Genomic DNA, 22786 nt, shown 5'->3' on the forward strand with positions numbered 1-22786 from the left:
CTAGTAAAGACCTCGTTTGGTGATTTCCACTGAAGAAATGTCAATATCATTGAGAATCTGCAGCTTGGTGATGGATGAAAGATTCTTCTGCCGGTGCTTGTACTGCAGGACTTTGTTTTCATTGATGAAAATGTGGAAATAGTCCCGATCGGAGTAGATTTCAACCTGAGAGAGAGAGACTGTGTTAGATTCATGTGGCCACATGTCCTCACTAGACCTTGGTTCCATCAGGTCAGTGAGTGCACCCACTTCAAATCCTGCCAGAGCTGACAAGCACACACAGTGCTCACCCCCATTTTGGGCAAAAGGAGGAAATAACTGGGTTTTCATTTCATGATAACATAAACTGGTGGTAACGCAAAGCCTAAACTGAAAACAAATGCAGCATCCAGGAATTATTGCTGGAGCTCTGCAGGTCTGTGCCAAACCTGTGTGTAAATCACCAGGATACAACAGAGATACTAACAGGAGGCAGAGCTAGAGAGGAGATGTTGCTGGATATAGTGCTGGCAGGAAAGGCAGCACTAGATCCATGAGGAGAACCCAAATATTGACTGGGTCACTCCTATTACAGCTGAGGAGACTGGTGGGGTGACATAGGGTTACCTGGAAAGGCTCCTTTGCTTCGAAGGGGAAGGTGGTGTTAACCTCTTCCTTCCCCCACTGGCTGTCTAGGAAGGAGTTGCAGATGATTCTGGAGCTGGAGAAGCGAGGGTTAAAGTGGAGAGCGATTTGGTCTCCAGGATCACAGAGCAAATTGATTTCAAACCTGAGACAGTGAGAGAAAGAAGTGATGGAGAGCTGTGAAGTGCTGCTGCTGGCTGTCACAAGCCAGGAGAGCTGTGAGCAGAGTGTGTCCTTACATGCTTGAACTGGAACTGGTCTCGCCCTTGACCACGATGCTCCATCCAGGACAGATTCCCTCTGGGTACAGGGCCTCGAACTACAGACAAGGAGGTGCTGGTAAAGCATGACAAGGTGGTAGAGGTGCACTGCCCCACTCATTCCTTACGTTTCTTCCTCACCCTCTCATTTTCTTCTTATTTCTCCCCCCTTCCCACACAGGCACATTCTCTGCCTATGTATTTTTGTCACTCCTAAATAATCTCAAGGGCCCCAGAAGGTTAAGAAATAAGGTCACTATGACATCCAGTCAATGAGGTGGGATTTGCTGTCCCCAAGGTCTTTTGTAAAGAGTTGGATGGGATCAGGGAGCAAAAATTAAAGACGAACCTGAATGTCTTCATTGCTGTCAAGACACAAAGACTCTCTGCTCCTCTCTCTGCCTGAGCAATACAAAATCTGAAGCAGAAAACTTTGTGATGCTTTGCAGCAGAGGAATAGGTGTAAAGTGGCATCCAGCCTGAGCTACTCCAGCATTACATGGCTGACTCTTCCCACAAGTTCCTGCCTGATCCCCCCTTCCACCTGCTCTCCCTATCTCCAAGGTTAAACTTGCATAAAATTAGCTCAAAAATGTTCCTTTTTGAATAATTCATAGTTTTACTAAATAACTCATTTTAATAAGAAATGCTTGCCATTTCACCCCACTTTTTTTTAACACTCTAATGATCTTGCATTTCTGAGCATCCCACTCTCCCAAACTTACTGCTCACACTAGCAAAATTTCTCCAGCCTTGGCATCTCCACTGTGAGTTCCATGCCTATCTCTCCCTCCCTATAGCTCAGGACTTTCACTGCCCTGTTTCTTTCTCTGCCATGACTTCCTATTTCCAATGCATTTTTGGGATAAGCATGTTTTTGGGCAGGAGCTGAGAGGTGAAGATGGCCAACCTCATACCCTTGTGCCTGGCTACTTTTGGAGGGCAGGTTTAGGAACCCACACATGGTCACTCAAAGGCTCTGCCCACACCAGTGTTTGTCCCTGTAAGACCCAGAGAGCTGATGGAGCTGACTGAGTTCTGACTGCAAACAGCAAGTGGTGGTGGAAGCACCAAGGTTCACCTTGCCTTGACCCTTAACTTGTCATCATTACAACAGCCCCAGCAAGAGACACACCACATCCACAGGAAACAGCCATTCCCTCTTTGCTGCCGGCTGTCCCATTGGGGAGGGATGGCCACACACAGGTCTAGTCTGCATTGGTTGTGTTTTGGTCTCAGCTAAAACCCTGCAAGTCAGAGCTGCTGCCATTAGGGCAGCATTACCCCAGACCAGCCCTGGTACAACCAAGATGAAAATCCATCCTATTGCCCTTTATTGAACAACACGAAGCTCAGTTTTGCAACAGCCTGGACCAGACTGACACAGAGGAGCAGCGCTGTATCATCCCTACATCTTTCAGGATTTCTACCTTTCCTGCCCTTCCCTGTGCTGCTTTCCTTTGTCCATCACCTGACCCGTGCCATCACCCCTCACACAGACCAGGCTGTGCCACCTCCTGTCCCCAGCCTTACCCGCAGTGCCATCGTGCTCGCCGGCCCCGCGCCACAGACCTGCCCGAGAGCACGGCCCGGGGGTCTTTATAGATGCCGCCGGCCAGGAGCCCTCGTGTGCAGGGATTGGCCTCCCCAGGCCTCCGGTCAGAGCGAGCTGCCAGGCACAGCTGGGAGATGGGGAGCGGTAAATCCCGCTGACACCCGGCAGGGTCAGCCCGTTCATGCGTGCGGGGCTAATCCAGCCCTGCTGCTGCCCGCGGTCCTGAGCTGTGACGTGATGGAGCCCGTGTGCGGCAGCCACGGGGCATACAAGGCTTTAAGGCTGTGATCCAGAGGGGGCAGATGTGTTTAAGGCATGAAGGAAGGATGGGGACTCCCAAAGCTGAGGGAGATACCAGGAGTCACATCCACCGCAAGGTCAAGAGAGAAGGGAAGTGGCAGAGGAGAAACGGGGGCTCCAACAGGGGCTCAGCTTCACCCTGATCATCAGAGATTTCTTTTTCTCTCTGTTTTACTTTTTGTTCACTCTTTGTGGGTCACAGCCTGGCCTGAAATGAGCTGATGCCAGCTCTGTCACAGCCGTTTTTCCACCTCATGGCGCCCCGAGGCTCGGGACGCTGCTGTGCTGAGCTCAGCACGCCCCGGTTCTGCCTTTCCCTTCCCTGCTGGGGACAATACAGGGATTTAGGAGCAGGGTGAGTGAGCCTTTGTCCGATATTTCCTGTCATGGAAAGGCACCGAGAAATGAGCAGCGATGAAATGAATTTCAGTGGTGGGGGTTTTATGCCGAGAGTCAGCATGTGCTACTATGGAGCCAAGCCAGGGAGGGAGAGATGGCTGCACATCCCCCTCTTTCACAGGGTAAATGCCTTAAAAACATTAAATGCTGTCCTCATCCCTGCATGTATGGGAGGCTGTGATGCTCCCTGGCTGGTCTTACAGGAATCCATGGCTTTCGTGGTTAAAACCCCCTTACTGTATGGGCCACAGTACTGATGTCATTAAATGTGTTTATTTTATTTCCGGCAGATAAGCAGAATGATAACGACTATCCCAGGCTCTGGTGCCCTTGGCAGGCTACTAAAAATGCAAATCTGCCGACATAGAAGCCAACAGCCCCTCTCGGGGCTGAAAAAGCCAAGTCCCAGGCTGAGATTTGTTGGTTGAGACTCTTACAAAATCAAACCTCTTGAAGCTGAGCTCTGCTTTGGTCTCCTTGCTCAGCTCTCAGCTCTCCAGGCACTCTGCTGGGGAGCACTGGAGCTGAGCTCTGTGCTACAGATGGCAGCATTGGGACGTGCAAGAGAGCTGCGAACCAGCAGCAGAGGGGCTGAGGTGGTATTGGAGGGACAGGGACATCCCACCCACCCCTCCTTGGGGTACCGTGGGATGATGGCATTGGCCTCTCCAATTTTTCCAGCTGCATCACTCCCCTACTTATGGCCTGAACCCAGCGTTGTGTTTTCACCCCCCCGATCATCCCTCCATGCTTGTTTCTCCTGCCTGCCAGGCAAGGAACTGCAGGGAGAAGGGGCTGCTTTTGAGACACCCACCACGATGGTGGGCACAACCAGGCAGTGCTGCTATCCTGCATGTAAGAAAGGAGGGATCTACAGGCTTAAAAAGTGTGCCAAGTTTATCAGAATTATGTTAATGATATCAGTGGACTGGGAAAAGGCTTGGGCACTGCAGGGCAGGTCAGGTTCCAGGAAGGCTCAGCTCCTTCTCAGTGGGTGGATCTCAGTCACCCCAAATCCAGACAGGTCTCCCAGAGCCTTCTCCCACCAGACCAAATCAGGAGCTGTGATTTCCCCCACTCACACCTCCATGCAAGGGTTCTCCAGACTTGCTTAGCTGCTGCTTGGCAGTTACTTATACCTCCTCTGCATCTATTTCAGCTTCTCCAGGGAATTCCTAAAATTCCCCCACGCAAACAGGAGTCAGCCCTCTGCTCCAAACATGATGCCTCGGGACTATGTTATCCTAGGAAGGGTTTGGGACATCGTTTTGTTGGCTTTCCCCCATTCCCTTTCCCCCAGGCCTATGGCTCTGCAATGTCTCCCTGCTCCTGGTTGCTCTCTCCAGCACTGCTGCCTCCAAGCAGCATCCAGAGACCAGCCATCCCTGTGCCATGTCAGGGCTGGACAGCGCAGATGTTCCTCCAGGTTTAGTGCTGGAGAGAAAATAACTATTTATGGGTGGACACAACCCTTTTGAGTTAAAACTTTGTGCCACAAACTGTTATCTATTTATTTCTGCTGTGCTTTACGGAACCGGCCAGGAGGGGGCTGGAGAGTCCAGGCAAATCCCTGAGATAAATGATAACCATAAGAAAATCACACACGGGTCTAACTCTGACTCTAAAGAGCCTGATGTAACACCCACTGCTGCTCCAGGACAGGGGTCTGTGCTGTATCCTGCACCTCTCACCCCTGCCGTAAGGAGACTCCAGGCTCTCTCAACACGCGAGGCAGGAGCCCCTTGCAGCTGCTCAGCCTGAGCATCTCAGGGCAGCTCATCGGGGAGCACGGAAAGAAAACATCACACTCTGTAAGGTGGCAAGAGAAACAGGGGAAGCTGACACCCCGGCACACGCTGCCGGGTCTGGCCGAGCCTCCCGTGCCCCACCAGTGTCAGCTCCGCTAACGAGAGCGGCCCCAGTGCCGGCGGCTTCTGGGAGCGACACATTTGTCAGATTTTCCACTCTCTGTCTGCCTGTTAGCATGCCCCATCATCCCCCCACTGGTGCTGGGGAAGGGAAGGGCATGTCTTCTCCCCCAGCAGCTGTCTGGCTACCTGGTGGGTATGGAATTCTGCTTTTACTCTTGTTGGCTGAGAAAAGGAGCCTGGTTCTGTCCCAGGCAGCGCCGTGAATGCAAATCATGGCAAGCAAAATCTCTGCCTCTCGTTGTGCTCTTCCCCCGCTCGGGTGAAAAGGGGAAGGTGATCCCACCCCTTACTGGGGCCATGAACCCACACAAGTGCAACTGAGGCCAAGCCTGGAGCCTCTGTTGTCCTCAGCACAGCTCCTGCTCGCTGCTCAGGACTTCCCTTCTGTGGCTTTGAGGAGTGGGGATGAAAGGCAAGGCAGTGGAAACACAAAGCATGCCTGGTTTATTTTATTTGTGACTAGCCTCTGCTTAAAAGGAAACCAGCATTATCAGTCCCAGCACTGCCAGGTCAGATGAGTAAATGAAAGAGCAGGGTTTCGTTTATGATCTGGAGCTCGAGTTTGCTCTTATATGGGCATCCCACCAGGCGTTGCCTGCTGCCACCTTGCTGCTGCTCTTGTCAGGGAATGGCCAGGCTCAGCCAGAAACCAAGCCTGGATCCCCTGGAGGTGAAAGGCCTCAGGTAGAGAGTGGTTGAGCTCAGGTTGCACCTACCCCTACTTCCTTGGTTCAGGGCAGTTACATGTGTTACAACACAATGTCCCTGCAGCCAGCACATCCCAGCCAGTCCGTACTCATGCCTTCTGTGCTGTTATCCAGCCAGGCTTTGTGAACCACGACTCCATCGTTTCCTGCTCCATTCTGCAGGAATGAGGTGGTAAAACTATGTCAAAGCTGGTCCCATTGTCTCCACCAGTGACTCCAGCTGGAAAGGAGTGGTGGGTTTAGGACATGGCTGGTGTTGGTCCTCACCCATCGCTCCTGCTCTGTGAGGTGCAGGCAGAAGGTAAACACACAACCTGGCACGGGCTGTTGTTTATTGCCTGGGGTTTCTAGAGCCAATATTTAATCATCCATAAATAATTGCCCTGTTGTATATGCAGGGACCTGATTTATCCTGCTCCTCGATGATACCTTCCAAGCTCCCCAGGGAGACATCTGTCTCCCTCTTCCTGGTGATTGATGGGGGGAAGGAGAAGAGCTGGCACTTGGCCCCGTTGTGCTCCTCAGTCAGTGTGTGGGTGTACTGGGTGTCCTTCCATGGTGGTCTCTGGCTCAGAGCTACAGCAATGACAGATCCTCGGGGGGGGGGGGGGGTCACATGTGAACTCTCCCCACTCACGTTTTGGTTGAATCTCCAGCATCAGCATTGCCAAAGCCCCCTTCATCCCCCATCACTAACTCTTGCCAATTCAGAAGTGCTTCTCAGCTTCTTCCCAGGTGAGGTTTGTCTCTGGGAGCCATGATTCCTTCGTTATTCTGTGTTGAATGATTTACTGCCTCAGAACAGAAGGGGAGGAGGAGGAGGAGGCACATCACTGGAGGGGCTGCAGCTTGGTGATGTGCTCTGCCCCTGTGCTCAGCTCTGTGCACAGGTAACAGCACAACCACCTCTCTCTGGTGCTCCCCCCTGCAAGCTTTGTGCCAGCTCCTTGGCCAGGGAGTCCACGTGGCAACAGGCCTGAGCACGGCACAGCTGGGCCATGCTCCACATATCAAAGCCTGGATTCCTGCCCCAGGGACCAGCGCGTGGGTTGGAGCTGCAGTTGTGCGCCTACAGGTGGGTTTGGAGAAGATGCAGAGGAGAGGAAAGCCTGGAGCTGTGGAGAGAGGGAGGGAGGCAACCTGGGAAGTTTTGGGGATGCTCTAGGGTTCAGGGAGCAGCCAGTCACAGGTGTGTCCTATGTGCTGGAGCCCCTCTGGCTATTGATAGGTTTCGTGAAGACTTTTCAGGTCTGGGGAACATCAGAATTTGTGTTTTTCACCATTTTCTATTGAGATTTATTAGCATAAGGAGTCATAGTCAGGTGATGGAATCATACAAACCTTCCCATGCCCACGTTTGACATCCCATCACCCCTGAAAACAGCTGTCCTACAGGCTGGATCCTAGAGAAGGTCCACTTTGGGATCAGATGGACCAAAGGAGATGGAAAAACTCAAAAGAGAAGAAAACAATGGAGCCATCAGTGTCACAAACCTTTCAGCCTCTTCCAGCTAGTTACCCAGCCCAGCTCTGGGTGACCTTCCCAGGCACACAAAAGTGCAAATAATCCTTACCCAGGAGGAAGATGTGCCAAGCCCGGAGACAGCACAGCCCCTTCCCAGCAGGCAGCCAGCCCAGGAAGCTCTGCCCAAGAACCACCATCCATCAGAGTGGCAGGATGTGCCAGAGATGGTGCTGCCTCCGACCAGGATGAGCAGTTCTTCCTCCAGGTACAGCAGTGGTGGGCAGCACTGGGACACAATAGATGGGCATCATGCTGGGCTTTTGGAGCTGCTGATGGAACTGTGAACTCCACCCCAAGGAGACCACCAGGGAGCTTAGAGAGGTTTTAAAGGTATTTGTAGTTGGAGGAAATCTGGGTTTGGTCAAGGCAAAGGGCTTAGGGACTGAGAGACTTGCAGGTCTGGGATCCAAAGCATGTCCTTCCTCTGCCTCTGAGCATTTGACGCACTCCTTGCACTATCACTGCTTTCTTCTCTTGGTCCTGTTTCCCTGAAGCCACCAGGCTGTCATCTGCCCTGACACATCAGTGACACAGAGGAGTAGTGACATTTGCAGAGGGCACATCGGGTTCACTTCCCATCCCAGCCCCTGGGAGAAGGTGGGACAACATGTGGGAAGTGAGCAGTGGGAAGGGCGTTTTCAGCCTGGCAGAGCCTGGCACTCATCCACAGGGTACCAGCAGCAGCAAGACCCCACACTTTTCTGCCTCAGGCCACCGAGTCACCAACCCTTGAGCTTGGAGAACTAGTCCCCTCCACAGGGGCTCTGACCTTTGCTACTGGTGGCTGAGGAGAAGCGCCGAGTGTTGTTGCAACAACCTACAAGAGGCAGCTGGGGAGGAGGATGCAGCTTCTTGCTATTTCAGAGAGCAGGGAGGAAGAGGAAGGGCTGCTAACAAAGACCGAAACTAGAAAAATGACGACGATGACAAAAAACCTCCTCCCGTTTAGGGAACCAAATGCATTTGTTTCCTGATGTGACCAGGATAGCTCAAACCAAGGGACACAAGTTCAACTTACTAAGTGGCAGCTCCTCAGGGCCCAGGGCGAGGGTGGACCTGTTGGAAAGGACCCAACCAGCCCCCTCGGCCCCTGACCTGCCCAGGGGCTGGGAGGTGCCTTTGCCCAAATGCTCTTCTCCTTTGCCTGGTTCCCCTCCATCCTCTTCCCCAGCCACTGAACAGGAATAGCTGCCTTGCAGTCACACCCCAGAGCCAGGGACTGCCACTGGGGGAAGCCAAGGAGGTGCCAGTCAATGGTACCATATTTTTTGGAGATTTTGGGGCACACAGTGGTGCTGAGAAGTGAAGAAGGGGAAGTGTAAGCTCCCCTATAGTCATGTTTGTTGCTGACCATCCTGCTGCTGGCTACTCTGGAGCTGGAGTGGCAACAAGCCCAACTCCCCCTCATGAGCTCTGCTCTTCTCTGCCCCTTCCCGCAGCGAGACTCCCTGACCCCACTCCAGCTCCTCATTCACAGACAGTAAAATTGTTCTTCTTGAGACAAACAAACACAGTCCCTGCCCCAGGGAGCCTGTGGTCAAGGCGAGGAGATGCCCTGCTATTTGGTTTCTTCTCTATTTTCATTTTGGCTTTTAGAGTTGCAGATGGGCTCCAGCCACAAAGTCTGGAGGCAGGTCCAGCTTCCAGCAACTCCTGACTCGGGTGGAGGCTGAATCCAGGCTGCTGATTCAGTCCCACTCTATTTCTGGTTCTGGGTTTATATATAATTTGATTCTATATAGTTATGGATAGAACTAAGCAGAGTGTGAGAACTTCAGCAGGGAGGCAAAGGGATGCTTTATGAATGAAACATTTGTAAGTGCAAGGTTTCCCCCAGAGGAAGGGATACAAACTGGCAGGAAAAGCACCATGTGTGGGAATGCCACAGACCCTGCAAGGGGTTTAATCCACAGAAGACTCAGCTTAGACCCATCCACCCCTTGGCTGCAGTTTTCCTGCTCATAGAGCACCTCTGGGAATTGGGGCTGAAGTCCCATTTGCACCTCAGTAGCAGCTCAGGAGAAGCTAAGGCACGCTCAGGACCTGAGGACAGAACTGCCACTTCAGAATGTGCTGTATCCATCTTTCCTGCTCCTGCCACAGTGGATGGTGGGGTTCCAACCCCTCAGGGCTGTGGAGCAGGCTCAGAGGGAGATGCCATCTGCTGCAGTCAGGGGAAAAACTCCCACCGATGGAAAAGGAGAGGGACTGCAGGGATTTTGGCCTCCATCTTCAAGGGAGATCTGTGGTAGCTCTGACCTGCCTCAGCACTTCATCAATCCTGTTTTGTACTTGATGTGGATCGTAGCCTGGGGAGATATTATCTGACCATGACTCTGCTCCTCACATCCTCTGCTACTCCTCCTCCTCCTTTAGATCTGGCTGATGGGAGAAATTATCTTATTTTTTGGAGCTTTTACCAAACTGCAAGGGGTTTTCCAAAACATCTGGAACAGCTCATGGAGCTGGAGTGGAGTGTAATGCTGAGGGTGGAAATAGGGTCATGGAAACAGAGGCACCCTGTTAGATTAATGCTTGAGAGCGGCACTTGGGAATGGCTGAGTTCAAATCCTCGCTCCACTCACAAAGGAAAACAGTTGGAAAAAACCCAGTGAGACCCTCTCCACACCATCACATGCCTCTGGGTCCTGCTCCCCAGGGACCATGCCTGGAGGAGGGTCTACCAGTGCCCACCAATGCCCATCATCTTAGCACAGGATGTGCCACTGTGCAACGTGGGCGTTTTGGTCTCCCAGACCCAAACCCTGCTACATCCAGGCTGGGAGGAGGCCTAGAAAGAAGCCAGTATTTTGGAAAGGGCAATGAGGCCCCTTGGGTTATTTGGAGTCTGCCAGCTTGGCATCCATCACCGCTGAAATACTGAGATGGCTTTGAATACAAAGCAACATATAGTTAATTAAAGGAGGGGTGTAACTGATGCCAATCCCGGCAAAGGATCAGAATAGATCTCTGCTAACTTCTTCATTTCTGCAGGGCTGGGATTTGGACTGATAAAGAGGATCTTGTCAATGCAACAGCCTTGGTTGTGTGGTTTGACTTGGCATCGGGCTGTGGTACAAATAGAGCTGGAGTGGAGTCTCCTGCTAAGATTCATAAATGCTAAGGATACAAAACCAGACTCACCTGATGGGAGGACAAACGGGGCTGGGAGATGCAGCTGCTCTGGGGAAGTGTGGCTCACTGTGGGGTTGCAAAGTGGTTGGTTCTTGAGCCTCCCCAGTTTTACCTGTTTGGTGAAAAAAATAAAACCCTTCTGGTAACATTTTTAGATGGCTGTTACAAAATGAGCTGGATCACTCAGCCTGGTGCAAGCCAAAACTGCCACTTTTGGTAAAACCACAAAGAGAGTCTAGGAACAAAAGGGGAAGGTAGGATTTATAGGATGGGAGAACCTCTCTATCTTGGAAAGCAAAGCATGTGAAAGCCATGACAGAACCACGACTTTTAACTTTATTTTAGTGGGACAACAAACATATCTGTGGTCCTTCAGAGGTAATCCAGGCTCCCAGGGTCGGTCCTCAGATTTGTGGTTGCAAAGTCCTGCAGTAACTCTGACTGTGTCCCCATCAGCTATGGGGGCAACCACCATCCTTGGATATGGTGGGGTGAAGATGGAGGGTTTATTTGCTGTGGCTGTGGCAGTGGGGTGAGAGCAGGGAGGGCGATGTCCCCAGCTCTGGTGTCCTCTTGCCAAGAGGAGGGTGGCACACTGGGAGTGGACAGGAAAAGAGCCCCAGAAGTGATTCAGGGACTGGAAACATTGCTTATTCAGACAGGGTGGAGAAGCTCAGTTTATTTTTTATTATTTTTTGCTATTTATTTTAGCTCTGTATATTGAAAAGTTTTGAGCGGTGAGATGGGAGAGGGTTTCCTGGGCCAACAGGAAAACCAGGATAAATGAATGGATACCAAAACATATAACTTTGGGCTGGAATGAACACTCAGATCATCTGAGATATTTAAATGGAGACTGGGACCCCCCTTCCCCCTGAACCGACTGCCATGAAATCTTTAATTTCTGCAGAGAGCATTTGGGAGTCAGGGTGAGTGACTCTTGCATGCTGGGGTGGGTGCCTCCACCTGCCAGCCCACAGCAGGCTGGCGGGATTTAAACCCAGATTTAAACCCTGATGGCCTCAGGCTTTCCCATCCAGGCGAGAAAACAAGCTGTGAAAACAGTAAACATGTCACTGAAGTATTTTCCTTTCTAATGGGTTGATCTTTCCGAGCTCATAGAAAGGACACAAGGAAGCTGCTGTCAGACACGAGGACACCAGCCTTGACTTCACAAATATTTGAATAATATTCACTGAACTTCATGTGTTATTCCACAATAAATTAAAAAAAAAAATTGGAAAAGAAAAGGTTTTACTGGACTCTGCCAGGCATGATTCCCTCAGGTAACCTCACTGCTCACTCCACGCTCAGCAGCCACCATATCACCACTGACTGTGCTCACCCCAGCACTCCTGGGATCCTTGTGGGATCAAAAACTCAAATAGGGGTGCTGACCCAAGCATATCACCCATGGAACACCGTGCCTGGCACAGCACCAGGAGAGCCTGTCCCATCTCCATCACACCCCACAGACACTCACGCAGTGCTGCTGTAGGGATGGGTCCCTTGGTTAGTGCACAGATGGGACACTGTTTATGTAGGACCTCCCTAAAATGCCTTTGCTGCTGAGCTCTCTCTGCGGTTTCCTGTATTTGAACCCCTTATCACAGCCTCGCTGCCAGAATATGTGCTCGGGACGGCGTGTTTTATGGGTTGATAAGGTTTTATTGGAACCAGACTTACTGATGGATGTCTGGGCCGAGGGAGAGCGGTCTAGGCAGCTCCAATTTCCACTAAACTTAGTAGTCTGGACACGGGTTTTAAGTAAAACCCAGGCAGTTTTGTGTCCAGCTCAGGCACACCTGGGAAGGTCCATGTCAGACGGCTCCAAGAGCAGCTGCAGTTTGTCCCAAGGAATTGGTTTTCATCGGAATATTTATTTCCACTCCGCTGCAAGAGGAAGCAGCCATAGGGATGTGGTGTCTGCAGCACCCTGTCCACACTTTGGCCCCACAACACACCTCAGGACTCCCTTTGTATGGCAAGGGCTCCCCTCTGCACCCTGCCAGGCCATCCCACCCGGGATGGAGCACTTTGCACACTCTTCTGCCTCAGTTTCCCTCTCGACTCCACACACATCCATCACGACCTTTCCTCCCACGTGGGCCAAGTTCTTCTCTTGGCAGCGGTTTGCATTTCATTTTTTTCTTTTCCTTAGCATCAGATTAGAAATAAATTAGGCTGGCCAGTAATGACTTTGCCAGGTGCTGACTCCTTCTGCACTTCAGCTCTGAGTACGCCTTTGTCTGCGTGTGCGTACAAGTGACGAACAATGATTAAAGAGGCTTTATTAGTCCCATGACTAAGCTATAATAGGAAAAACCTGTGTCCTTCCTGTCAGTGACCAGCACGAGGGGAACAGCTCACCATGAATGCCCTGCCCCAGCTGCCCAGTTTGGAGCAGAGGACAATGCTGTGGCCACATTAGAGGATTTTCTGATCTGTTTTACCCCAACAAATGCCCAGGGAACTTAATGTCAGACATGAATATGGTTGTATGTAGTCTCTACTTGTAGTCTCTGCTAGGCTGTTTGGGGCCCATGTGTCTGCTCCCAGCAGGAGTGGCTGTTCCTGGGTGCTGCAGAGGGCTTTCACTGTGCAGCTCTCTTCCACGTGCCGGTGGTTTAACCTGCCCCTGCTCATGGGGATGGTGATGCCCAAGGACACAGGGCACCGCTGAGGCTGCAGTTCTTGGGAAAGGATTTGTCTGCAAGGACTTAAACCAGCCTTCCCCTAAATCTGTGCTGTGACCTGAGCTACAGAGAGGAGCTGCACAAACACCCACAAAGCACTGCCAGGGAGCCTGGTCTTCCTGATTTATCCACCAGTCTAACAGAAAAATTACCTTTATTTTAAACTTCACCTTGTTCCTACCGAACCAAACACACCAAGATCTTTCCAGAATACGCTTTCTACTTCCAAGATGGCAGATACCAGAACATTTCCCTGGCTGCTGGCTGAGGCACAGGGCATAAACAAATATCTCCAGGAGAGATGCTGTCGGACACTGGCTGGCTGTGGCTGTGCTGTCAGCATCCCCTGGTCCCCAGGGTGTGTGACTGTCCTGGACCTGGCCCCATGGAAATGAATTAGGAACTTCTGGGACCTGGGATGTGCTGCGAGATCAACATGCCACGAAAACAAAGCAGCCCAAAGTTACTGCTGCTGTCTCTGTAAGAAGGGACCAATTATTTAAAGTATTCTGGGCCAACAGATACAAACTGTGGCCAGGCACGCAGCCTGCCCTGTGGATGTAAATCTGTCAAGAGTCCAAGTGATGGGGAAAGGGCTGATTTTTACATTTTGGTTGAGACCTCTTCCCAGCACAGGGCTTTAAGCTGGTCCCTGATCCCAGCCACACCACGTCTCAGCAGAACAATGCTCTGAGCTTCTGCCATGCTGCAACTGGCAGGGGATAGGGCAGAGGAAAGCTCGGGGAGCAACACAAGTATTGCAGTGAAGAGTGAAAACAGAGCAACATATTTTCTTTCCTCCCCATACTTCCACTCCCTGGGCATCCCTTCAGAAGCTCCATCAATGTCAGAGGAGGTAGGAGCCGAACACTGGGAGTGGGATGCCCTTTTCCCTGGACCTGCTGCCTATAAAGCACACTGAGCTGTCCATGCTTCCTGCAAATGCCCCCCTGGGCCAGCCAGCACATCCCGCCCTCCTGCAGAACCCAGCACTGCCATCCCTGCTTGCATACAAAGGAGGTTGCATCATAACTGCTTTTTAAACTCAGGGGCTTTTGAAGTCAGAGCCAAAGTTTGTTTTTACGCCTGATTCGAGCCAAGTCCCTTGTTCTGGTGTTTACGAGAGTCTCTTTGGTTAGCAGAAGCTCACCTCACCTTTATTACAGTGGGGTTATCTCAGCAATGTTTGTCCAGACTGCAAGGAATCTGGGCTCTTGAAGGACTGAAAATCAACGTCATGAGAGACACCAAGCAACAGCTCTACTGGAAGATTTCCAGCTCTCTTTTCAGATGTGACTGAGACTATCAGGATTCCCTAGAGGGGAAGACACAGATTTTGAAGACAGACATCCTTTAGGAGCAACAGGGAGAACCTCAAAAACAGGGCCTTGTAGTCCACAGAGTAGGGATGGAGTCAGCTGTGCCACTGCTCACCCCACATCCATGCTGCAGGAAGAAGATGCTCTAAACTGGATGGGAGGGATCCCCAGCATCCCATAGGGTTTGAGCAGGGAGTGACTGCTCCTCCACTTTTAGCCCTTTTTGGAATTGCACAGCTACTGTGAGAGCTCTGGCCATGGCACCTTTCTGGCTGGCAGGAGAAGGGCATCCCCAGGCGACCCATGTGCTCTCTGCTGAATAGTTTGCAGGGCAGCAGTTTACAGACACCACCCTGGCTGTTCACAGCATCCCGGTTTTCCCCAAAATCAACCAGTCAGGCTGTCTGCTTGGCATATACACCCCGACTGAAGGGCCGAGGCTGGGCTGGCAGCAGCGGGAACCACCACCCCCAGCGGGAGAGCGGGGAATGGGCTGAGTAACCTCAACACGAATACCTCACCCCGGGCATGGAGCAGAGAAGGCGTTCCGGGAAAATCTGGGCCGGCAGATGAAAGCTGAGTGGTTAATGCAGCGCCTTCTCCGCGCCGACTTTCCAGTCGTGGCTTGCACGGGCTCCCTTGCGGACATCTGGCAGATGGGCCCAGAGAGGAATGTAATGAGTTGTGCAGATGGGAGGTGCCGCGCTCAGGTTGCAGCCGTGGGGCAGGGAGTCAGTGTTTTGTTTATAAACACAGGCGGGATGATTAAGATAAGAAGGGGATGGTAATTAAATTAAATTAAGGCTCTGGAAGTCGTTAGATTAGCCTGAAAGCATCGCCAGTAGCTTGAATTCCTAGTTCTGCAAAACAGGGGCTCACTGTGATGGAGCGTCAGAGAGCGATGGGTGGGAGGAGGCTCTTTAATCAATCTAGTGGGGAAGAGATGGACACAGTTATATCCAAACAGGGGAGACAGGGGGGAGTCAGGTGAAAGGGAAGCACCAGGCATCAGGGGAGGGAGGGAAAATCCACAAAGTTTCTCCCCATTCCCCGGGAAACAGTGTTCCCAGAGGCTGGATGGGGAACTGAGGCACAGTGAGATGAAGGGACAAAGTTCCCACAGTGATTTTGGTGCAGATGGTGCAATGAGGAGCGTTTTGGAGAAGTCGGCTGGGTTGTAGATACCCCTTCACATCCAGAGCATGTCTGCAGATGCTTGGGAACCTCTTGGCAGTAGGGGGGAGCAACCAGATAACTGGGGAGGGCAGATTGGAAAAGGCAGCTCTTACACAAACTGCCTGGGAAGCATTTCTTGGCCAAGGGGGTGGCAAAACTGTTTGCCCACTGACTGGGGGATAAGACAGGTTTGGAGAAAAATGGGTTAGGAAGTGTGACAGCTGATGTGCAGATTTCAGATATGTTTATGTATCCAGCATGGAGGCTGCAGCTGTACCTGCCAACTCATAGAAAATGATAGCAGCAATGCCCAGAGCCTGACAAACTCTCCTCCCTGAGCACTGGGGGTTTGTGACTCCCCTTCCCAGGGCTGCCAGTTTGCAGTGAGATCCTGTGCCTGTTTATTTTTCTTTCCTGCTTGCAGTGGCCCTGGTGCACCTCCAAGCCTTAAATGCTTTCCCTACTGCACAGACAGGGTAAATTGGTCCTAGGAGCTTTCATACCTCTTTGGGAAGAGGGAATGGGCTGAGAAAGTCCGGATGCTGCAGGGCAGGCAGGGTGGGGGGCTGGAGCAGCCAATGCTTGGGAGAAGGATGCTTCATCAACTGCCTGTGACCCAGAGACTTAGGTCTGCTGCTGTCCCAGCCTCGGAACCTGGCCCTAGAGTGCATGATGTAGAGACATGTGCTTTCCCAGCTTAGGAGGTCTTCAGCCTGGTCTCCTGGTGCCAGCCCTTTGCAAAGGGCTATTAGGAAGCATGGAGGAAATACCAACAACCTTTGCAGAAGTAATCATGGCCAGGATGATGAATGCAAATAAAAAAAACCCCTGAGTGGATCCTCGGAGAATGGGAGAGACCTTTTTCCCACCAAGAGTTTGCAGGGTTGTGGTTGATCAAGGCTGGGCTGAGGGAAAGGGAGGTGTCAAGGGGAGAGCAGGTAAAACTAATTGGTGGCTGCATGTTTATAATTAGGGAAGTAAGGAACCATGAAAGCTCTCAGGCAGAGCACCCTGCTGACAGCCCTCGATGCAGAGCTGAACACTCTCTCTAATCTCAGCCCAAGACCCTGGGAAACCACTGTTTTCAGAGCCTGGCTGGGCATCAGGAGCTGCAGGAAGGTGACAGCTTGGTGTGCTGCTGATGGAGGAGTAGGGACCACACTGGTGAAGAGGCTGGAGCAGCTAGAAGGATGCATAACAGGTTTTTAGGGATGGGGCTGTTGCTTACACCCCTGTCAGCGTGGGTGGGTACATCCCGCGGGGCAGAAAACGCACTCCCAAAGTGGGTTCATTGGTTTATACTGACAAATCCTCTCCTCTTTGCCCGACAGCCCCCACAGAGCCTTTTTCCTTCCCTTGGGGCCATAGGGAGCAGGCTGGCAGTGGGAAGGGACGGGAGCTGCGGGCCCTGCAGCGCCCCGGGCTCGGGGCCAGCATTCCTGCCGCTGCTCTGCAAACAGCCCGCGTTTGTTCAGGCTGCTCGCAGCGACGAGGCACAAGCGTGCCAGGGCTTAAGGCTGCACAGCCGAGGGCTGAGTTCGGCTCCTGGCACGGGCTGAGCGTGCAGTGGGAGCTCAGCATTCCCTGAGGAGCAGGAGGCACAGATCCATGGCTCCATGTGTGCACCGAGCTGCAACCATTGGTTCCTGTCACCCCTTCCCGGTCGGTGGGACCCCCCGAAGGAGGTTCCACCCACACAGTTCTGTCCGGCTGCAGTTCCAGGGACTGAGCTGAGCTCCCCATGCAGATGCCCTGAGTTCCCAGAGAAGCCGATTCTCCAGTCGCTGTCTCGGGCTTTGGGGGGAGTATGTGCTGGCTTTCGTCCTGCTGATCTCCCCAATTAGTCTCCCATCTCCTTTTTCTTCTCTTCAAAGCACTAAGCGTCATTAATCTGTTTGGGGGATTAATGCCAGGCTGAGCTGGGGGGGACGGTGTCTCCCCGCCCCACTCACACACACAGCCGTGCGCACTAATAGTTTTTGCTACCTCGTCACAGCTGTTAATGCTACAAAAGCCCCGAGTAATGTGATCTCCTGGGGCCCTTTTCCACCGAGGCCCAGGCACCCCGGGCCCTTCTGAAGGCAGGAATGTGACTGAGCATGACCAAGTTTGTCCCAGCCATGGCCCTGTGCTCTCCTCCCCGACTATCCAAGCAGGAGTTAACTACGTGTGAAGAATCAGATCAGCCCATGGGACTGTCAGCCCCCAGTGCCCCCTGGTATCCTCCCAGCTCCCACTACCACAGTGTCTCAAGGTCAGGGGTGGGTGGCCCAAGATCCAGGAGAGTGTGCTGGGGCACTGACGGGCACAGAGGGATTAAACTGAATTTAGGATTATAAATTTGGCATAAATTCCAGACCTTTGCCATGATTGCACTCTCAAAAGTCAATGAGCTGGACACATGCTGGAGGAGAGGTCTCACATAGCTACTAGCATGCCCCATGGAGAAGGGACCAGGGTGCATGAGGATGCAAGAACACATCCCTGTGCAACACTCACCAGGACCCAGGGACTTCTTCAGGCCCTTAAGGGAGATGGGCAACAGCCAAGCATGATACAGGAGGATGCTGGCTGCTCCGGGGGCTGTGGAAGCCTTTCTCCAGGTCTGAATGTCCTTTTCCTTTACCTGACAGGCTCCAAGCCCACAGGCCCCTCCCTGGTACCCAGGGCTGGGGTCCTGTGCCCTGTGGGGAGGGAGCCCAGCTGTTGTTTTAAACACTGCCTGCTCGAGACACTCCAGTCTGGATTTCAAAGCAGCTGCCGGCTCTTTCCTTGGATCTGAGGTGGCTCAGTGGGATCAGGGCAGCTTTGTAATTTGAAACAATGGGGTTAGGGGGGGACTGTGCCGCTGGCGGCCCAACCATACAAGGAAAGAGGATCCCACTGTGTGCACAGCCCTGCATTCCCCATCCTCCCCCTGCCCCAGCCTGGGATAAGCAACCCCCAGCACCCACTGACACCCAGGGGTGCCCCCAAAGCACCCAATGGCAGAGGCCAGAGAACACTGTGGTGGGGACCAGGCACAGCTGGGTCCTGTCCCTCCCCGTGCTGTCACAGGTCGGGTTTGGGTTTCTCTCCCTGTTGTTTTCTACCCCGTGTTGAAACTCTACGCGAGGGTGGGAGATGCTCGGGGGAATTTGCGATGGCAGATGGTGGGGGAAAGAGAAAAGGACGGAGTGCGCTGCCTGCAGGCACGGGAACACAACACCCCGCGAGGGAGTGGGGAGTGAACAGCCAAAGGTGACCAGCCTGCAATGCTTTAATGTCAAAAATGCACTGTGCTTTCCTGCCTTCCCTGCACACACACCTGCAGGCAAGGAACAATCCTGCTCCGGATGCCTTTTTCCTCTCTTTCTTTCTTTTCCTTTTTCTTGCCTTTGCTCTCTTCTCCCTCTAAAACAAAGACGTTTCCCCAGATGCACTGGTCCCCATCCAACAGATTCCTTTGTCTTGTCGCTTTGAATTATATTTTCTTTGTATGCATTTGCCATCCTCCCAGGCTCAGCACTGGATGTCTCATTATGAGGGAGATTCTCATCAGCGGTGCCAAAACTCCTCATGATGCTGATGCAGAGGGATCCTTACTGGAGCAAAGATGCTAAAAGCTAAATCTCAGCCAGGGGAAGACCATAGCGTGAAGTCAGAGAGGAAAGATACCCAAAGGGAATTTGGAAACTTTGGGATGATTTTAGGATTATAAAAGGGATGAAGAAAAATTACAGGAGCAGAGCCAGAAGACTTCTTACCCCGAGCGTATAATTTCCCATGCCAAATGAGGCACCGTCCCCCGGCTCTGTGGGGCCACGTGAGCCTCCTGTGGATGTTGTACCCCAGGGGGAGGCACAAGGGCTGCTCTGGCACGGGCCACATGCAGCTTTGGGCAATGACAAATCCTGCTGTCCCCTGCTCTAGGGCAAGGCCCTGGGTGAACATCCTTGGGTGAGATGCCCTGGGCTGCCAGGCAGGAGGGTCCTGCTGAGCAGCCTGTCTGTGCCTTGACTTTACTCCAGACCTGAAAGGGCACATGGGTGCTCAAACCCACATCCATTCCTTCCAGCTGGCTCAAGCTGGTCTAGGAAAAGGAATGAGTTCTCCCCGCAGGCCTGCCCTCGCTTAACTTTGTAAAAGGAAATTTTCTCCCAAGCTCCAGGGATTGCAGGACATTTTTGATGTGAGGGAGATATGGAAAGAAAACCTGACCTTTTCAACCAGAGAAAGGCTGTTTCCATACAAGTCCGTGTTGCAAAAAAATGTTGGGTTTTATTTTCTTCCCAATGCAGCACTGAAAACAAACATCCAAACCTCAGAGTTTGCTACAAAGCACGATTGTCTCTCCAGACCAGCTTTTACCCATTTCTCTCCAATCCTGCCTCCCTGTGCTGCTCCCGCCTCTCTGCAGGCTCAGGGAGTGTGGTGGGATCAGCCTGGGAAGTTATTTTGTTCCCACCAAACACCTTGGCTAGCAGTGGAGTCCTTTTATTGCCGGGATGTCATTCACACTGTGCTTGTTTAACACACATACCAGCTGCCTCTTTTCATGCTACTGCTCTCAGAATGAGGGCCAAGCTCTTCCTAAGTTCACAGGAAGATGGGCTCAGATGGGGACGTGGGATGTAAATCCCCTTGAACGCTGCATATATTTGCATCTGCATCTGACTTTACATCCTCTCTTGCATTGCAAGATTCCCCTGTCCTGTCACGTTGGGGAAATGCAATGCATCCCTCACAGGTTGAGTTTGGGATTATTTTTCCACTATTGGTGACTGGTTTACTTTGTGTTGCTTTTTAGGGTTATATAATGACCAAACAAGGACGTTTTTCCATCAAACAGCATGTCTGCTGCTCAACCACCATGTAGCCCCCAAACCTGCAGCATCTGGAGTGGCATCACCTCCTCAGGCAGCCACCATGTGGCACATGGATGGAGCAAGCCCTTCCTCAGCCACTGTGACTGTTTTCCCACTTTAGGACATAACAGAAGATCCTTTCAACAACATTTCCTTTGAAAAATAATCCATCTAGCTCTGTTTTTGGAAAGTGCTCCATGCTCTGCACAGGAAGAAGTTAATTACTGTCCGGGGGGTGAGGGCGTGTGTTCTCAAATGTTTTAAATGTTTAATTTTCTTGAAAGAAAAACCATCTCTGATCTCTGTTGGATCCTCTCCCTGTTTATACAGAGGGTTTCTATTAGCAGGGCCAACAGTACATCCCTGACCGCCACGTCCGTGTCCTTTTCTTCTTCCCTCAAAACAGGAACCCCTCCCAAGGGGGGTGTGTCCCACCTCTCCGTGCATCTCTCCCCAGGGAGTGGGGGTGGCCTGAGCCCCCCTGTCAGTGCTGCCTGCAAGCACTGCTCCATTCAGACCCTGAGCTGGGGTGAAAGGATCTCTAACTGCTGCACCTTTTCTGGCCATTTTCCAGGAGGATGTGGAGAGAGGGGGGTGGGTTACCCCCCTCACAGCCCCTTCCAGCGAGGGCCTCCGAGCAAAACGTCACCGAGACCTTTGCTGATGTGTTCAAGCCAACTCCTGCTCAAATCAGCTGCGGATGGGCCATGATGGTGAGGCATCCACAGCTATTTTGGATGAGGTTTTCAGACATCCCTGTTTCCCTATCACTGAAGAGTGCTTTTCCTTAGTCCCAACCTCCTCTAATGGGAATTGTGATCTCTCCTCCATTTCTTTTGCACCATGGAGGGGCACAGACTCCCAGGCCCATCCACAGGATCCCGGTTGCTGGGGTCCTTTATGGTGTGCTGAGCATCCTTGGTGTGAGGGCCATGGGGACATGGACTCTTTGGTGGGACATTCCTGAATGCCTGGCCATTGATTTCCTTTTGTTATTGCTGCTTATCTCAGCCCTGCTGGTACTTCCATCAGTGCATTGTCAGGGTGCTAATTTAACGATGATGAGAGGATAATGTGGGCAGCCATCATTGTGTTGTAATATCCATTGGATTTTTAATTTATTTCTGTAAGGAAGAGGTGACTAAGAGGAAGGGCTGGGGACGGCGGTCAGGGTGACCTGAGTGTGCCAGCTGCACGCTGTGACATTTCCAGGTTGTGCTGGAGACTGAGGGGGGCAGGCCCTGTGGGGCCTCTGGATTTCAGACGCTGTTCCATGAGGAGCTCAGGGCTGGGGCTGTCATTTTCTGGGCAGATCCATCACCTCCACCATTGCATGGGGTGGATGATGGTCTCAGGATTTGATCCACTTCCAGGACCTCTAGGCTGGTGTAAAATGAGTTGGGGTCCCATGGGCAAGCACGTGGACAGGGTTTGCTCTTTGTCCATGTGTGTGAAGATGGAGGGGATTAGTTGTGGAACTGCTGAGAAATGGAGAAGGGCTTTGGCACTTGGTTGTGGGGCTGGAGTAGGAGGGGTTCTGGACAGGTTGAGATGAACAAATGGGACTCTGAAGGCTCCGTGTCTGGGTCTCATGACTGCATCTCCTGGGATGACTTTGAACCTCTCCCAGCCTTAATTTCCACTGTCAAATTCCTCTGGGGCCCCTCTCCCAGAAAAACAGGTATCTCACATCCACAGCATGTGTGCTCAAAAGTGTCCTGCAGTGACCAAAGCCCACAGAACCCCTCTTCCAGCAGGCTGGGTACACAGTGTAGCTCTGTGAGCTGAGGACCAGGCTCACACTGGTCCTCCCAGCTGCCCTTCTACGACATCATCTGCGTTTTGGGCTCCAAACATCCATCCTGTGTTCAGGATGAGCAGAGCTGAGTTTACAGCAAGCATGTGTGTGGATATACCTGGCAAAGAAGGCAGCAATACTGGGGAAAAAATGGGAGATGGAGAGGATGGGAGGGAGAGGAGAGAGGGCAGAGGGCCAAGCTGGGAAGGCTGCGGGGGCTGCGTGTGCATCCGGCCAAACCCACGTGCTGCTCTTCGCACTGAGAACTGCTGCTGCTGGAGGAAGGGGCTGCCTGGGGAGCACTCAAACTCGCCTCTGCTGGGTCAGGGCTCCTCACAGCTTTATTTTGGCTGTGGGGGTGGCAGCGATGCTTTGCAGCGAGCTGTTGGGTGGATGGCGGGGCTGGAGGAGCACCAGAATGACTTTATTTTGGAAATATGTCCCTGTGGAGCACTCAATGTCCCTTGGTCATCCCAGCCCAGAGCTGGTTGAGCCTCTGGGACCTGCTCTGCTT

The 22786-nt window shown here is 52.3% G+C and overlaps 1 protein-coding gene across 1 annotated transcript; it reads right to left on the reverse strand.

The window, feature by feature from the left end:
- Positions 1–2429, reverse strand: GRIFIN (galectin-related inter-fiber protein). Its single transcript, XM_064672345.1, has 4 exons — positions 2418–2429; positions 864–943; positions 607–769; positions 1–165 (listed from the first exon to the last, which is right to left on the reverse strand). The coding sequence occupies exons 1-4, from the start codon at positions 2427–2429 to the stop codon at positions 1–3; spliced, it is 420 nt and encodes a 139-aa protein (XP_064528415.1).
- Positions 2430–22786: the final 20357 nt, after the last annotated feature.

This window comes from Pseudopipra pipra, chromosome 16 (assembly GCF_036250125.1).
Source record: "Pseudopipra pipra isolate bDixPip1 chromosome 16, bDixPip1.hap1, whole genome shotgun sequence".
In the NCBI taxonomy this organism is placed as follows: domain Eukaryota; kingdom Metazoa; phylum Chordata; class Aves; order Passeriformes; family Pipridae; genus Pseudopipra; species Pseudopipra pipra.

Coding starts and splice junctions, on each gene's coding strand:
- GRIFIN (XM_064672345.1), bottom strand. Junction 770..863: donor ACCAGTTCCAGTTCAAGCAT/GTAAGGACACAC, acceptor TCACTGTCTCAG/GTTTGAAATCAATTTGCTCT. Junction 166..606: donor AAGCAAAGGAGCCTTTCCAG/GTAACCCTATGT, acceptor TCTCTCTCTCAG/GTTGAAATCTACTCCGATCG.